At 53.7% G+C, this 17,208-nt stretch overlaps 1 protein-coding gene across 6 annotated transcripts in view; it reads left to right on the plus strand.

Moving 5' to 3' along the window:
* The window catches only part of CFAP74 (cilia and flagella associated protein 74), a 57,683-nt gene that overhangs the window by 25,913 nt on the left and 14,562 nt on the right, over positions 1–17,208 (plus strand). For 4 of the 6 annotated variants that reach the window (XM_074334265.1, XM_074334262.1, XM_074334264.1 and 1 more), the window contains exons 15-24: positions 399–465; positions 843–932; positions 5,761–5,925; positions 6,428–6,566; positions 10,532–10,593; positions 11,155–11,280; positions 14,267–14,388; positions 15,354–15,482; positions 15,767–15,854; positions 16,317–16,490. In XM_074334265.1, the coding sequence (XP_074190366.1) occupies positions 399–465; positions 843–932; positions 5,761–5,925; positions 6,428–6,566; positions 10,532–10,593; positions 11,155–11,280; positions 14,267–14,388; positions 15,354–15,482; positions 15,767–15,854; positions 16,317–16,490 (1,162 nt within the window). The remainder of the gene's footprint in view (positions 1–398; positions 466–842; positions 933–5,760; positions 5,926–6,427; positions 6,567–10,531; positions 10,594–11,154; positions 11,281–14,266; positions 14,389–15,353; positions 15,483–15,766; positions 15,855–16,316; positions 16,491–17,208) is intronic. The other 2 variants (XM_074334263.1, XM_019712108.2) reach the window with 1 other exon arrangement.

A 17,208-nucleotide genomic window follows, 5' to 3' on the forward strand; every position in this document is an offset into this window, starting at 1 on the left:
GGCCGCTGCTCACCCCTCTGGAGTTGGCCCCTGGGGACTTTTCTCCTGCCTCCTTCCTTCGTCCCTCCATCCCTCCCTCCTTCCCTCCCTCCCTCTTTTCTTTCCTCCCTTCTATCCTTCCTCCTTTCCTCTTTCCCTCCCTCCTTCCCAGTCTTCCTTCCTCCCTCCCTTCTTTCCTTCCTCCTTCCCTCCCTTCACTCATCCATTCACTTACTCAGCAGACATTCAGATGTCACTTGAGCACCTCCTGTGAGCTGGTACTGGGGACAGCAGGTCACTGGACCCCAGGACAGGTGGGAGGGAGGGAGCAACGGCCGGCCGTGTCATCCTTGCTGCACGATTGGCCCCCTTCTGTGGAGATGTGGTCACGTGTGTGCTGATCACCTCTGTGCCCTCAGTTTCTTCCCACCTGGTCCCATGTCAGCCGGGATGTCCTGCGAAGTGCTCGTCACCTTCAAGCCCATGGTGAGTGTCTCAGTTCCAAACCGGAGAATGTAAAAGGGGACTTTTCTCACTATTGTGAGCAGGTGACATTGGGTCCCTGCTGCTCCTCGGGCTCTGGGACGCATGGCCTCTCGTTTGCTGTGTTATTCACAGGTAGCTGGCAGGTGTGACCTGTGTGTGCCCTTAGGTCTGAATGGTGTGTTAGGGTTCCCACAGGCCCTGCCGGTTGGTGTGCCACCCGCCTGGCCACATTCTACTGACCCCTCCCTCTGGGGCCACCAGAGCTTGGCAGGTGGCAGGTGGGCCCAGGCCCAGGCCATAGTTGCATAGACATTGCGTGTGTCACTGGGTAAAGTTACAAATGTTCATGGTGGTGGAGTTGTTCCTTTTTTTTTTAGATAAACAAAGATCTGGAAGGAAGTGTCTTGTTTCTGGCTCAGACTGGCAGATTTTCTGTCCCACTGAAGTGTTCAACAAAGAAATGTTCTGTAAGTTCCAAGACGCAACGCCTGAGCCGGCATTTTTCGGGCTGTCCCTGTTGGGAACCTTGTTTTGGGGTGTGCGTCCTGGAGTGAGGATGTAGGGACCAGGGCCAGGTCTCCACCAGGCTTCCGTCCCAGCCGAGCTCAGGTCCCCAGTAAATGCAACAAATCCTTCCGAGGGCACAGCCCAGACTGCAGGCCCCAGTCAGAGGGGACGCTCTGGCCTTCTCTGCAGCTCTGTGGTGTCCTCTGATTTTCTTTTAACTGCAGTCACCATGCCGTGCATCACAGCCCCAGAACTTATTTATCTTGTAACTGGAAGTTTGTGCCTTTTGACCCCTTTCACTCAAGTTGCCCACCCCACCCACCTCCAGCAATGACCAACTTGTTCTCTGTATGTGAGTCCCGTGGTTGAGATGCTACCTACAGCGGGATTTTGTCATCCTGACATGGTTTTGTCATCCTCTGTCGGACTTTTCTCACTCCACTCAGTACATTCCATGGTATGTACGTGCCACATTTTCCTTATCCAGTCGTCTGCCAATGGGCAGTTAGGTGCTGTCCATGTCTTGGCCATTGGAAACAACACTGCAGTGAACATGGGGGTACAGACATGTCTTGAAGACAATCGATTTCATTTCCTCTGGATAAACACCCATTTGTGGAATTGCTGGGTCATATGGCAGCTTTATTTATTAATTTTTTAATAATGATTTTTTTCCCCTTTCTTCCGCCTCCCCCCCACCACTCCGGTTCAAGCCGTTGTTTCTCAGTCTAGTTGTGTAGGACCCAGCTCCCTGGCCCATGATGATATTAGGAGCCTTGCGCTCCCCCGGCTGAGGCAGTTGGTCGCCAGTCATCGGTCAGCCTCTCACAGCAGCTCACGGCAGCTCTCGCCGGCTGCCGGCCACTCACACTGGCCACCGGCCACTCCTGGCAGCACACAGTAGCCCACGGCCGCACATGCCAACCTCTGGCTGCTCACAACAGCCCAGCTCCAGGGAGAGCTGTTGTTCACAATCTTAACTGTGGAGGGTGCAGCTCACTGGCCCATGTGGGAATCGAACCGGTGACCTTAGCATTAGGAGCACGGGGCTCCAACTGCCTGAGCCACCGGGCCGGCCAGCCTTATTTTTGTTAATACTTTCTTGAGGAACCTGCATACTGATTCCCATAGTGGTGCACCAATCTGCAACCCCACCAGCAGCGCACAAGGGTCCCCTTTTCTCCACGTCCTCGCCAATACCCGTTGTTTGTTGATTTATTGGTGATGCCATTCTGACAGGAGTGAGGTGGGCTCTCACTGTGGTTCTGATTGCGTCTCCCTGGTGATTCGTGGCGTTGAGCATCTTTTCATGGACCTGTGGACGTCTGTGTGTCCTCTTGGGAGAAATGTCCGTTCAGGTCCCCGCCCGTTTTTATTTTGGATTGCTGGTTTTGTTATGGGGTTGAACGGTTCTTCATGTGTTTTCGACGTTCGCACACGCTTCGCGAATTTCCCCCGTTCCTTTGGCACCTCCTTCTCTTGTCTTGCAGTCCCTTTTCCTGCGTACAGCACTTCCAGCACTTCCAGTGAGAAGCAGAGGGCAGGCTCCCGTGGGCACTGCACACCCACCACCTAGACTGTTGTCAGTATTTGCTTCGGCTGCTGTCCTGCCTCCTGTGGCCAATCCACTCCCGAGTAAATTAGCCATTTCACGGTACTCACACCCCTTGTAAGACGACGACATTCTCCTCTAGAAACCACCACTTCGTAGTCCTCTAATTGGACTGCTCACACTTACCACACGATGCTGCTATCAGATGGCTCCTAAATTCACAGCTTGTACCAGCAACCAGCTTGTGTCCCACGGTCACAGGTGTGCAGGTCAGCTCTGGTTTGTCTGATCCAGGCGAGGCTTGTCTGGGCAGCTCTGTGTCCGGCTGCAGGTGAGCTGGGGGAGGGGATGGCTGCCGGCTTCTGAGGCAGCAGCTTCCCCAGCATGAGCTGCTCAGACAACGGGAGCCCACATCGGCCTTCCTCATCTCACAGAGCAAGTCACGGGGCAATCCCTCCATCACTGGGGCAGAGTCACTGCCCCACGCGAGTGCAATGCTGCAGAGCAAGACCACAGGGTGTGGGACGGGACCGCACAGTCTGACGTTCTCCACTAAGGAAACTGACATCCCTAATCATCACCTGTTACCCAGCCCATGTTCAAATGTGCCCAACTGTCCCCAAACCTCCTGTTATAACTGTTACTTTCTTAGGTAGGATACAATTAAGATCACACATTGTGTTTCATTATTACGTTCTTCAGTCTCCTTTTTTCTTCCTCAGCTTTTCATTGTGGTAAAATATACACAGCACAGAACTTACTGACTTAGCCATTTCTGAGTCCCCAGCTTGGTGCCATCACACGGCCGTCGCCACCACCCACTGCAGACTCGTTTCATTTTGCAGAATGGAAACTGCCCCTATTAGACACTCGCTCCCAGCCCCTCCCGCAGCCCCTGGCACCGCTGTCTGCTAAGTGCCTTCTCTTGTATAAGTGGCACAGTGTTTGTTCTTTTGTGACAGGCACGATGTCCTCAGAGTCCATCCTTGCTGCAGCAAATGCCACAGTCTCCTTCCTTCTCAAGGCTGATTGAGACAAGAGCCACGCGTCTGTCATTGTGCCACTTGGTTTCCCTGAGCCGCTCAGCTTTCCTTGTCTCTCATTTCCTGCGTTACTGTCTCCTTTCATGTTTGCTTGAGTTCTGTGTAGGGAAATATTTAGGTTCCTTTCTCATTGCCCTTCATGTGTCTTCTGTGTCTGTTTTCTTTGTGGTGACCGTGGAGATTACTCGTAACGTCCTGAAGTTATCACTCTCCAATTCGGATTTCTACGTAGCGGTGTAACCTCAGTGGCTGCAGAACCTCCGCTCCACACAGCCCCGTCCCACCCCTTTCAGTTTTCGGCGTCACAGAAAGACATCTTTATAACTTGTGTGTCCAGTGACATAAGCTAACAGTTTTCAAAAGTGTGTTAGTCTCTCAGTCATGTAGGAAACAACGTGGGGTGGCAAACGTGTTACAGTAACACCGACTTCCACAGCTGCCAGCTGCTTGCTTTTCTGAGATGGTTACTTCTTCACACTGCCTCTTGTCTCCCCCTGCAGGCTCCCTGAGCATGTCCACAGGGCAGGTCTGGTGGCCACGACCTCCTCAGCTTTTGTTTATCTGGGACTGTCTTAATTTCTCGCTCACTTTTGAAGGGCAGGAAGTAGTTTATCCAGGGCTGCTCTGTGTCCAGCTGAATCTCAGGGGCTCCATCAGGAACGGGAAGAGGGGAGGATGCCCAGAGGGCCCCAGTGCAGCCCCCCGCCACCAGACATGCACCTGTGCTTTTTTCTCAGCCACACACGTCAGCCCCCTCCCAGTGCAGCACCCAGGGCCACCGGGCACTGCGTCCAGCTCAGCTTGTCTGGAGGGGCGGCCCTCCCATCCTGTCTCCTTGTGGCTTCTCAAAGTCTGGTGACCCACAACTAGGAGACGGGTCATCTGCCCACCTACCCTATACACACATTCACATCACACACTCACACACACACCACACAATGCACTCACTCATCCACACACACTCACACCCACATGCATACACACTTTCTGATTTTAGTAACGTGAGTCTTTTTTCCTCAGTCCATCTAGCTAAAGGCTTGTCAATTTTGTTGATCTTTTCATTGATTTTCTCTATTGTTTTTCTGTGGCCTATTTCGTTTCTTTTTGCTCTAATCTGTATTATGTCCTTCCTCTGGTAGCTTTGGTTTAGTTTTTTCTTCTTTTCCTAGTTCTTTAAGTTGTAAAGTTAGGTTGCTGACCTGAGATGTTTCTTGTTTTTAATGTCTGCATTCACATTTGCTAGCCCCGTTTTCTCTGCACCCTGTAAGTTTTGGTGTGTTGTGTCTCGTTTTCATTTGTCTCTAAGTATGTTTTTATTTCTCTTGTGATTTCTTCTTTGATCCGTTGGTTGTTTAAGGTGTGTTAGTTTTTACCATTTCGTGAATTGTCCAGTTTTCCTTCTGTTACTGATGTCCGACTTCCTCCTGCTGTGGTCGGAGAAGGTACTTTGCATGAGATCCATCTTTTTAGTCTATTGAGAGTTAATTTGAGGCCTCTTAGTGGTCTCTCCTGGAAAATGTGCCGTGTGCCCCTGAGAAGGGTGTTAGGGGTACTGTGCTCTGTGTCTGTCTGCTGGATGGCGTTGGGCTGAGGGTTGTCCAGGCCGTCCGTGTCCTTACTCATCTCCTGTCTAGGGTGCTGTCCAGTCTTGTGAGAGGAGTGTTGTAGAGCTGTCTGTTCCTCCCTTCAGCTCGGTCTGGTTTTGCTTCATGTATTTTAATGGTCTGTCATTAGGTGCGTAAATGTGTATAATTGTTATATCTTCTCGCTGTGTTGACCTTTTATTAATATTCAACCACTGATCCTTTACCGCCTTAGTTGTACCGTTTCCAGAGTGTCACAGTTGGAACCACACAGCATGTAGCCTTCTCAGACTGGCTTCTCTCACTCAGCGACAGGCACTAAGGCTCCTCCACGTCCTTTCAGGGCTCGACAGCTCATTCTCTTTAGCTTCATGTTTTAGAAATGGGATTCAGGTGCTCTCCATGGTCACAGGCTGCGGTTTTCTACGGTGAGGGTTGTGTCCCTGGGTGTGCAGAGGCCCTGCCGCTCTCGCCTGCAGCCAGATACAGCCACACCCCCGAGCAAGTGGAAGGGCAGGGCGTGCCCTCGGGGCTGTGGTGACAGGGGGGAGGGGGCTTTGCTGTGGACCTGGCGCATCAGTCACCCTGTTCACTCACGGTCCGCTGGCAGCTGTCCCTTGACAAGGAGCTCATCGACTTTGGCAGCTACGTGGTGGGGGAGACAGCATCCCGCGTCATCACACTGACCAACGTCGGGGGCTTGGGCACCACATTCAAGTTTCTGCCGGCATCAGAGGCCCGTGACATGGACACCTCCCCGTCGGTCAGGAAAATTGTGAGTGTTGACCACGGCTTCTGAGCAAGGGTGTGGCCGCCCCAGGACACAGTCCCAAGAGTGACATGAGTGATGATGCCAAGGGGTGGCCCCTGTGGGGCTGGGAAGCGGGTCGTCCTGGTCAGTCCACATAGAGACATTGGTCTCTAAGGAGGACATGGGGCCACCAAGCCACAGGCACAGTGGCAGCAGCACACTGTCCCGTCTCGAGCGTGTGGTGACAAAACAGTGGCCAAGAGCTCTAGGCCTGAGAGCCCCAGGCCACCCACCCCCACCCGACCCCCACTGGTGGCCTCGAAAGTCCCAGCTTGGAGGCAAGTGGCCTGAAAACCATGGGTGCTGCCCATTGTGGCCCCAGGCACAAGGACGGGTCTCCCCAGAGAAGGACGGGATGGGGGTCTCCACACCATCGGTGTGGAGCCATCCCAGCCATCAGGTCTGGGCTGTCGGGTGGGAGAGGCGGACTGAAACCGCAAGCAAAGGCGGCCTGTTCTCTTTTCAGAGCAGCACCCTCACATACAACGATAGAGGTTTTTACGAAAAAGTCATCTCCAGTTTCTCTGAGCAGCAGCTGGACGGCAACGGGTCCTCCCTGGTGGACATGCCCAGCCAGAGGTTGCAGGACGAGGGGCACCCCGCAGGTGAGATGGGCGGCAGGGTCCGAGAGCCCAGGGCGGCCTGCTGGAGCCCCCAGCACCTGCCCATCTCCCCCAGGCTCTGATGTGTCCGTGTGGGGCCAGTAGGCTGGACAGGCAGCATTTTTCCAGGAATATGGTTTTAAGTGACAGTAAATGGTAAATAGCCATATATTCACATAGACGCTGATAGAGGTGGGATTCAATCCACATCCGTGTTTAAGGGGCAGGAGACACAGGAACTCCCCAGCTTTGGACCTCCAGGCTGGCCTTAGGGTTGTCCTCCTGCTACCCTGGAAGGTCCTTGTTGGGACATTGGGGAGCCCTGACCCTGGGGTGCAGCAGCCATGGGATGGAGGGAGGAGAGGGAAGGGCAGGAATGCCAGGGCTGCTGACGGGTCACGGAGGCACCAGCTGCCCGGGCTGCCCCAAACTCTGTGGACAGAGGGCGGCTGCGACAGGAGCATGGCCGGAAGGACGTGGGTCCCTGCTGTACCGGCACTCTGTGTGGCGCCGTCTCCGCTTCTTTGCCTCCCTCCAGTGCCCCGTCCTTGTTCCTGGGGCCACAATGGGCAGCAGTGTTTACCCCGTTCCAGGCTTTGTGTGACCGTGAACTCAGGGGCCTCCTTCTGTGAGTTCAGTGCTCAGCGTGGAGCTCGGGGCTGGATGGGGCTGGTCCACGCTGAGGGTGAGCCTTCCTTACTGTCGGCCCCCAGATGGTGGCTCCAGTCAGGGTCACGCTGGCTGCCCTGGGGTTTTGCAGGACCACACGTCCCCACGTGTGCACTCCACATGCCAGTGTAGTTTTGCTTCTATTAGCTCCTGTCAAGTTCTTTTTTGACGTGGTGGTGCCGTCCACACTCCACCAGCAGTGTCCAACAGGGTGCTGCCCAGCAGCCCTGGCCACACCTGGTGCTTCCGTTTTGTTTCCTCTTGTGTGAGATACCCGACAGTTTGCCACCTACTTTTCTATAGAGTTGCTTGTGTTTTTTGTATTTTTTCCTACGAGGGCCTCAGATGCTGGATACTTGCACTTGGTCAGCGGTGCAGCCAGGACTGCCTCCCAGCCTCCTTACGCCATTCGTCGGCTCTTCTTACACCAAAGCTTTCATTGTAATGTTCGCAAATCTCCCCCTCATTCCCGTTAAGGTTTGTGCCTCGTGTGTCTTTGCAGCACATTTTTCCCATCCCAAGGTCAGAAAGACATGGACATGCTTTATGTCTGGGTCTCCAGCCCACGCGAAGGTCGCTGGGTGGTGTCAGGTGCATCCAGGCTCTTTTTCCCACATGGACATCCAGCTGCTTGTGCAAAGTGCGTTGAAAAGACTTTCCTTTTCCCATCAGACTGACTCGTTATCTTTGTCAAAAATCAGTTTGTTTTCTGTGTAGCAGTGAATTGTAAGTGTGGGTAACATTTCTGGCCTCCCTGTCCTGATGGGTTGACCCATTCGTCTGTACTATGCTGGTACCACACTGTTGGATTATTACGGCTTTAGATTAAGTCTTCAAGCCACATAGTGTTAGTCCCCCAGTTGTTTATTTTCCTAGATATTTGCTTTGGATATTTTAGGTACTTTGCATTTCCATATGAATTTTAGAAATAGCTTCTTGATATCTCAAAAAAAAAAAAAAAAGAAAGAAAGTACTGGTACAGCATTGAGTCTGCAGATCAATTTGGGGAGAAATGACATCTTAACAATTTTGAGTCTTGCAATCCATAAACATGAGCTATCTCCCCGTTTAGTTAGGTCTTTTTAATTGTTTTCAGCAATGTTTTGTAGTTTATAGTATAGAGGTCTTAAAGATTTGGGGTCCGTTTATCTAGTGTGACAATCTTTGACTTTTTCCAGAGTATTTAGTCTATTTACATTTATTGTAACTCTCAATATATTTGCATTTGTTTCTACCACCTTATTTTGTGACTTGTGTTGGTCCTGCCTTTTTCTTTTCTTTTCTTTTTTTCTGATCTCATTTTCAGACCTTTTCACCCCTCTGCTGCTTTTCCTTCTCCACTGATTAGACGGCCCCTGGTCTTCGAAGTAGCCTCAAAACAGGGAGCCACACCCTTCTACAACTTTTACTGGCAGCCTTGCTAGAGGTGGATCCGTCTCACCCGAGGTCTTGTAAATCCCACCAATGTCTGGTGTGAATGCAGGACACAGGGGTAGATGGAGCCTGCTTGTTACTTTGAAAAACATCACAAAGGAATAAGATCAAATAGATTTGAAAATCAACCAAATAAAACTTCCAGAAGTAAGAATATGATCATTGAAAATGGAACCCCAATCCATGGGTTAAACTGTAGAGGAGACACTGCTGAAGAGAAAATCAGTGAACTAGAAGATAGACCCAAGGAAATGTTCTGAATGCAGACAAAGAGACAGATGGAAACATGAAAGAAATGGTACAAACTATACCATTAGGATTAGGAGATTGAACTTGTCTACTGGAGTCAGGAAAAGGCACTGAAATGCTCACTGAGAATTTTCTAAAATGTTGAAATATGTCTGAACTCACATCCAGGAAGTCAGTGAGTATCCACTCTATGACTGACGGAATGGAACCAATGCCTGGAGAAGATAACACTGGACATGCAATTAAAGAAAATTTTCCTAATCGTTAACGGGCCTGACTCTAGAATTTATGAAAGCTCACCATGTTCCCTGCAAACGGATTAATGCAGCTCCTCCCTAGGACACCAAGGGACCCCAGCCACCACTCACGCAGGATGAAGCAACTGGCCCCAGGCTCAGGTCCAGACTGTCACAGTGGTTACTCCTGAAGCAGACAAGGTTTCCTGCTCCTCCCCTGCCCAGGTGACAGTCGTGGCCTCTGGGCAGGGTGACAAGTCCACCAAGTTGCAGGAGCCCAGAACTGGGGGCTTGCTGCCTTTCCAACCTCAGCCCCAGAAGTGGGGCACACCCCTGGGGGATAATAATATGGCCACATGGGTGCCCAGGGTGCTGAACCTGGGGCTGTCCATGGAAGCTCGGCCCGGCAGGTATGCAGAGGCCAGAGAATGACTTTGGCTTCTCCTATCAAGTTTTGTCTGTCTGTGTGCAAAGTCAACAGATAGACCTTCCCAGACAAGAGGAAACAGCATCTGCTTTCAGGGGCTTTTCTGATTCTTGAGGTACTCCCCTGAACCATAAGGGGTGAGTCGGAATCCACAGCCCACCAGTGGGGAAGTGATGATTGGAACATGCCGGCAGCACACACACAGGCAAAACTAAGTATCTGTGAAAGATTAGGCTATGAAATTTGATTGTAAAATAAGTTGTTGAAAGATAATATTGTTTAAGTTTTTAGGACTTAGCTCCACTAGGTCACTAGAAAATGGGGGGCATCAGGAGGGAGATCCCACCCCCACAGTGTCTGCCCTCCAGATCGTGGGGAGCCGGCTGCCCCCCTCCCAGGCCCTGGGCCCGGCCCCTCCCCCCAGGCCACACTCCTGCCACCTCCCCTCTCTGCACTGGCGTCTTTCTTTCTCCACCTGGCATTCTCATCAGACACGCTTTCTGCTGGTTCCTCATCTTCACACAGAGCCACTTTTGACACCACTTTCCAGTCTCCTCCTGTTTCAAAGCAAATGCCAAAAGGCTGACTGCCACCCTGTCCAATTTGTCTCCATCCTCACTGCACTCAGATTCTGACCTTCAGGCCACTGCACCCCCCAGGGGGCCAGCTCTGCTCCCCCTCCTGACCTCCCCTCACTGGGGCTTTGGGCAGATCCTGCCCCCTGTCCCAACCCAGCTTCTTGCTTCCACGGCTGGCAGCCCACACACATAGCAGCAGGTAATCTGGGAGATGGAGGGGCCAGGTCACGCCCTGACACCACAGCTCCCCAGTGGGCCCCATGGCTCCAGGAGGATGGCTCGGGGTGGGGGGTGACTGTATCGCAGGTGGGTCTGGGCACAGCTGTCCTCTCCCTGCCCGGCCATTCTTCACATCTGAAGCCCCTTCTCTTCCAGAATCAGCCACCACCATGACCATGCCCCCCAATGAGGAATCAACGGAGATCTCACTGGGAAAGGTCAGTGAGGCCCACTGCCCCACAGCCCACCTTCCTCCAGCTGCAGCCTCTGACCTGCTGACCCACCTCCCCCAGGTGGCCCTTCCATTTGACGAGAGCTGGACCAGACTTATCTGGCCACTGGACTTGAAGCCTCCGTGCAGCTGGCAGTCTGGCCTGCATCCGGCCAGCCCCGTCCCAAGCTGGGGTCTGCCAGGACCGCAGTAGTAGTGGCGGTTTCCTGGGTGCCGGGCCTCCCGGGCCCGTGTTGTGGGCAGGGGGCAGGTACACGCACAAGGACCGGGGGTCACTGAGGAAAGCAGTGAACACACGGGAGGGGGAGCATTTGGGGAGGTGTTCAGGCACCCCTTGGCCTCTTCCCCTTGGCTTGGGTCCTGGGCAGTAAGTCCTCACAGGGCAGGGCCAGGCTTGGGACCAGTGTCTGTGTGGCCAGGAGGACATCCCAGGAACGTGGGTCCTGCCGCCACTGAGGCTCACAGTGAAACATCCCATGGTGGGGACAGTTGGAAGTGCCTTCATACACAGGAAGCCTGACTGGCTCTACGGCCCCTGTTTCCCGAGCAGATAACAGAGGGTAAGATTGGACCCTTCAGCTCCATCAAGGTGCCCATCATCTTCTCCCCGGTCATCCCAGGAGCCATCCAGACCAGGTTCAAGGTCATATTTAAGAACCAGCAGTGCCCTACAGTAAGTGTCCCACAGCCACTTTACACACATGGTCACTGGGGCACAGACCCTTCTCTGGGCACAGGGTCGCCACCGCTCTGCATCCCCCCCCCAACCATGAGGCGGCTGCCCAGGTCACCCACATGGATGGCTAGTTGGTGGTGCAGCTGGTTAGCACCCGTAGCCAACACACACACACAGCCATTGCTCTTAATCACTAGAAACATCTTTCTTAATTTCCAAGTAGCTAAAATTTTTATTCATTTTTTTTATCATTTATTTATAAGTTTGTTATGCTCAGAGATTATGATCTGCAAACTCTTTTTTTATTGTGTTAAAGTTTTCTTTGTGACCCAAGGCAGGATTGATTTTATAAATGTGATGTATTCTTATGAAGACGGTGGATTAGCTCACGAGCTGGAAACAAGTTTAGTGACTAGATTATTCACACTATCTGTGCCCTCCCTGTTCCTGCCCCATGTCAACCTTCCATTGTGATTATAGTTTTGAGTTGTTCTCCCTACATTTCCAACTGATGGACTTTCTACAGCTGCTTTGTAGTTTGGTGCATGAGGGTTTGTAGTTGTTTTCTTATCATGAACTGTGCCTATCGCCAGAGCCAGACTTCCTCTTTATCCTGCTGCTTACATTACCTCGAGATTCCAGCTGATCTGAGGATAACAACAAGGCCATGCCTTCTTTCCTCGGGCTGGCAATTGCCTCTTTGTCCCGTCCCCCCCCCCCCCATAGACATCCTTTTTTCTTACCACCTTGCATCTTTCAAGGAGCCAGGTTTTGTCTGTCAATCTGACTCACGTTCTCCACCTCTGGTGGGAGAATGTAGTGTGTACACACAGCATAATAACCAGCATAGTTTCACTCCTTCCATCTCAGTCTATGTTCACTATTTATTTTTTGATATTGTTCCCTCTTTTTCAGTTTTCTTGTTTTCATTGGTTTGATCAAGTTGCTATTTATTCTGTTCTATGCCTTCATTTGGAAAGTCTTTCCAAGAACGGTTTCCTCCCCTTTCCCAGCCCTCAAATCCCACATGACTTTCTATTTCTTATTGGAAGGAGGAGAACCCTCCACAATGGCCTGTGTCCCTGGTGAGGCTCCCCCAGTATTGTCGTATGACCAAAACAAAATGCAACTTGGAGCCCCTTTTATTTACCTGCTTTCTTGGCCCTCAATGCCTGGGTTTCCTTCCACTATCATTAGAACTACTAGAATCTCCTCCAGCTACCACCTGGCCCCACCACCGTGGGAATTCTTAGCTGACACCCACGGCTCCAGGCAGGTGGCTGTCTCCATCCAGGTCTGACCATGGCTGTCGTGCATTTGTGCTCAGCACCTCTCCTCTCCCTTCTTCTCCCCACCCAGAACCTCTGCTCTGCGTGTGTCCCGTAAAGAAACGATGCAACAGCCCACAATACACCACACTGCTCCAAAATTTCCACAGCACCCCCAGGACCCCATAGGACCCCACATCACCGCACAGGACCCCACACTGCCCACAGGACCCCACAGGACCCCACACTGCCCCACAGGACCCCGCAGTGGTGACAGGAAGGAACAAGAACCAGAACTTGGTGACCATTGTGCTTGGAGAGGGTGCCCCGCCAGGGGCTGTGACCTTGGGTCACAGGAAGTGCCAGTCTAGCCCACGGTGGTCCTGCTGGGGTGAACAGGGACAGGAAACACCCTGGTCACTCTCCTTTCTCCTCTGAGCCCCCCAACTGGAAGCAGGGTGCACACTGTCAGTCTCGTGGGGTGGGGTGGGGGTCTGGATTGAGTCCTGCCTGCCTGTCTTCTTGAGAGGGGCCCCTGGTGACAGGTTCCAGCTTCTGTCCACCTGTAGACTCCTCCCCTCCAGGGTCTGAGGCTGCTGCCCCAGTGCAGGCTGGCCCTTCCTGTCCCTGTCACCATGCCACGCCCAGGTCCTCCGTTCTTTCTCGTCTTGGCTGGACTCCTCCTTACATGGGGCTTCCGCTGCTGACTGCGCCCGTCTGTTTCATGGACCCACTGGTATTTCCCCTGTGTCCTCCAAGTCTCGGCTCTTTCTTCAGCTTGGCATGTCCTGTGCCACCTGTTGACCTGCTTGCCTGGCCGCTGGCTCAGGTGCTTTCCCGTCACCACCTGACAGAAGTGAGGGGCTGCTCCTGGACCTCCCAGGCCCTCTCCCGGCAGCAGCCCCAGCCCTCGTTAACCGTTTACCAGCCCGGCACGGCCTCTAAGTGACGTGGACCGTCCCGACTCTCCCGGCAACTCCTCTTCCCTGGGCGTTTTATGTTTCTTCTGCCCAATTTCCTGTCTCTGGCCCCCGGAAATGGGTTGTACGTTTTGGCAACACTGTGGCCTAAGATCTGGTGGCTCGCATGTCCCTAATGTCACAAGTCCTACAGGTTGTAGAAAGGGGAGCAGTCCCCGCTTCCGTGCCCCCCACCCAGTCCTGTGGGCTGTCGGGCTAGAAAGGGTGGTCACCCCCAGTCTGAGGGGCTGCTGTGCACAGCTTCCCCTACAGGACACCAAGGAGCCCCAAACTCCCAGGGCCCCGGCCTCGGTTGGACTGGGAGAGGCACGGCTAGGGTCCACGGTGGAGGGGAGAGACGCACCCCGCTCTCTCTTCCCAGTCCCATCGAGACTTCTGAGCTTCCGTTTGTATTAGCCGTGCAAGTTCCATGACGTGTCCTCTCTGGGTGATGCATTATTCTGTAATGAACGGGTTTTCTTAAACAGCTATAAATGTTGGTAATTGTGAAGCTGCGTGAGGGGCACATGACAGTGATTATGGTTGTAGCTTCCTTTGTTTGAAAATTTTGATAATAAAAGGGAGTTTTTCCATGGGACACTATGAAAAGTGCCAGGAGCCCAGAGCACGGCCTGTTTAGTTATCAACCTCCCATGCTTGGAAGAGCTATAAAAGCGTGCCTGCTGGGTTCTGTGCTAACAGTACTTTGCTGACGGAAACACGGTTGTGTTGTTGAATTCACACGTTCAAATGTAGTTGTATTTCCGAGCCGTTGGTGTTGCTGTTGACGTGCCGGTCTGGGTGCCGAGGCCCAGCGTGGACCTGAAGATATGCATGTACGACCGGCTGTACCAGGACTCCATCGTCATCCACTCACGGTAAGCAGGGGCCCCGCCGTGTCCAGCTTCTGTCCTGTATCGCTGTGGACTCAGGGCCATGGCTGACAAAGGCCCCAGCAGCCATGGGGCTGGCAGGATCACCCACAGCTTTCTGAGGAGGAGGCAGAAAGTTCTGGAAGGCTCTGGACCATGGCCCACAGTTCCCAGGCAGACCAGGAAGCGGCTCCCTCGCCAAGCTGGGGCAGCCCTCTGCCTTTCTTCCTGTACCTTAGAGCTCACTCCACTTGTGGGGTGGGAAAACTGGGCTGTGATGAAGGGTCGGCCTCCTTGCCTGATCTGGTGGCGACTCAGGGCGAGCAGGGGAGGGGGAGAGCCTCACTGGGAGAAGGGGGTCCAGGAGAGCCCTGGTGGGGGCGTGGTCTGGTGGGGGCGTGGCCTGGGAGCTGGACACATTGACTAGAAGCAGGCTTTCCCCGTGATTGGTTGTGGGCACCCTTGGCTCTTCTGGCTGGTCCTGGTTTGGAAGTAGGGACAGAATTTAGGGGAGCTGCAGTCACTGACCAAGGCCAGGCTGTCTAGGGGCCTTCCTGGTGTCCTGCAGAGCTTGTGCTGCGCGTTGGTGAGTGGCACCCAGTCTAACCCAAGCCTGTAATTGGGTGGGAGGAGGACAGAAGCCAAGGCGGGCAAGGGCCCCACCCCCCAGCCTTCCAGGCCCCTGTACCCAGCACCTGCCTGGTAGGGGTCTTCCCAGAAAACACTCAGGTTCCTGAGAACCAATGAGGGCCAAGCCCAATTGTAAGAAGCCTTGTCAGACTTCAGTGCAGGAAAGCCAGCCTCTAAAAGCAGGGCTGGGGGACCCTGGCTCCTGCGTTCAAGGCGTGGCGTGGCTTGCCTTGGGTGTGCACCAAGCACCCTGGATGGCTGGGTGGTGAGAACTAACATTCCTCAGAGGATGAAACACCACGGTGTCCGTCTTGGGTCCCTTTGTGTCCCTTGAGCTGCAGGTCGAAAGCAGCCCTGCGCCTGAAGCTGGAGGTGTGCAAGGAGCTCAGGGCCCACATGGAGCTGCTGCCCAAGATGGGCTACATCCAGGCCCTGTCGTCCTACTCCGCGCAGCTCAAGTTCCTGCCTCGGTGAGCACAGTGGGGTGGGGTGGGGTGGGGGTGGCTGCAGGTGACCATGGGGGGGGGCTGCAGGTGAGCACAGGGGAGGGGGGCTGCAGGTGAGCACAGGGGAGGGGGCTGCAGCAGGTGAGCACAGGGGCTGGTGCCAGGCATATCTCATCATCTTACATTCTGTGGGTTTCATGTGTTTTGAAGCTCTCACGTGATCTGAAGCACAGCTCAGGTCAGTGTCACTGTCATTTTGCAAAATTTGAACAAGAGAAGTGCATTCAGGTGCACCCTGTCTCTTCCAGACACTCCCTCCCGGAAGACGCAAGGAAGTATTTTGATAAGGAAAGCAGAGTCCTGGAGGCCCCGATGACAATCTGGGTGGCTGATCAGGTCTGTGTGGGGCACTTCTTAGAGGTGCTGGTGCTCATGGGGAACAGGGCCGCTTTGGGAGCCGGGCTCCGTACCCCAGCAGCCCCGGCACAGTGTAGGCCAGGGGAGGGGGTTTGTGGAGAGAGCGGCTCTGAGTGCTGTCCCATCATCCGAGCCCCGTGTGCCACACGTTCACAGACACACACGTGCTCACATGGTCTACCTTCACACTCGCAGACCTCAGTGCACACACGTGTACACACACATGCACTCACACTCTCGTTTGGCACTGCTTTGTGACGGCTGCTTTCACGTCCTCCCAGGTCCGGGGACAAGAGGAAAGTAGAGTTGTTAAAGGGACACTTGTGTCCATGAAAGGGTGCACCATGGACCACAGCAAGGCTGTGCCTTTCTTCTTTGGGAATATTTGTCAAAAGTGATGCAAACACATGACCAGAAACGCACTTGCCCTTTGCACTTCAGATCAGACCGGTGGGGTTCACCGTCCACGCCATCATCACCACCTCGGACCTGGAGCTCAGCCCCTCGGAGGTGGACTTCGGCTACTGCACCACCTACGAGGCCATTAGAACCCGAGTCAGCCTCTGCAACCGCTCCCTCCTGCCCCAGGAGTTTGGGTTCGTCGGGCTCCCAAAGGTGCCTTGCGTGGCAGTGAGGGGTGCGGGGACATGGGGGTGGGTTGGGAAGCTCTGAGAATGGGCCAGGGCATCTGCCCCCCTGGGGTTCAGGTGGCCCCACGCCGGCTCCAGGCACCTCAGCCTCATCTGGCTCTCCGCTCGTCCTCCTCCTCACCCCACTGGCCCCACACTGCCTTGCGCTTGCCCTGCCTCTCCCTGTCCCTTCATCCCTCTCCTCCACCACACACGCCCGGCTCCAGACTCCCCTCCCCTCCCTTCCCTCCAGTACTGTTGCCTGCCTGGCCCTTGGGGACAGCGAAGACCAAACCCCAGCTTGGCTACCCCTCCCCCCTCCCTGGGCTGCCCCACCACAGGCCCTGCCATCCAACATACATGCAGACACACATACACACACATGCGCTCACATGCATACAGGCATGCACTCAACACACAGACACGTGTTCACATACACATAGACAGACACGTGCTCACATGCAGGCAACATTCATACACAAACAGATACATAAACATACACATAAACTTACACACATGCACTCACATGCATACAGACATGTTCACATGTAGACATGTGCTCGTGTGCACACACTCACAAATATATACACACATACATGCAGACACACTCACACACATGCAGACATGCTCACATACACAGATGTGGGCTGACATATGACCACACACTGACACACACGCCTATGGGCACGTGCACACACACTCAT

This window comes from Rhinolophus sinicus, linkage group LG06 (genome assembly GCF_036562045.2).
Source record: "Rhinolophus sinicus isolate RSC01 linkage group LG06, ASM3656204v1, whole genome shotgun sequence".
NCBI lineage: Eukaryota > Metazoa > Chordata > Mammalia > Chiroptera > Rhinolophidae > Rhinolophus > Rhinolophus sinicus.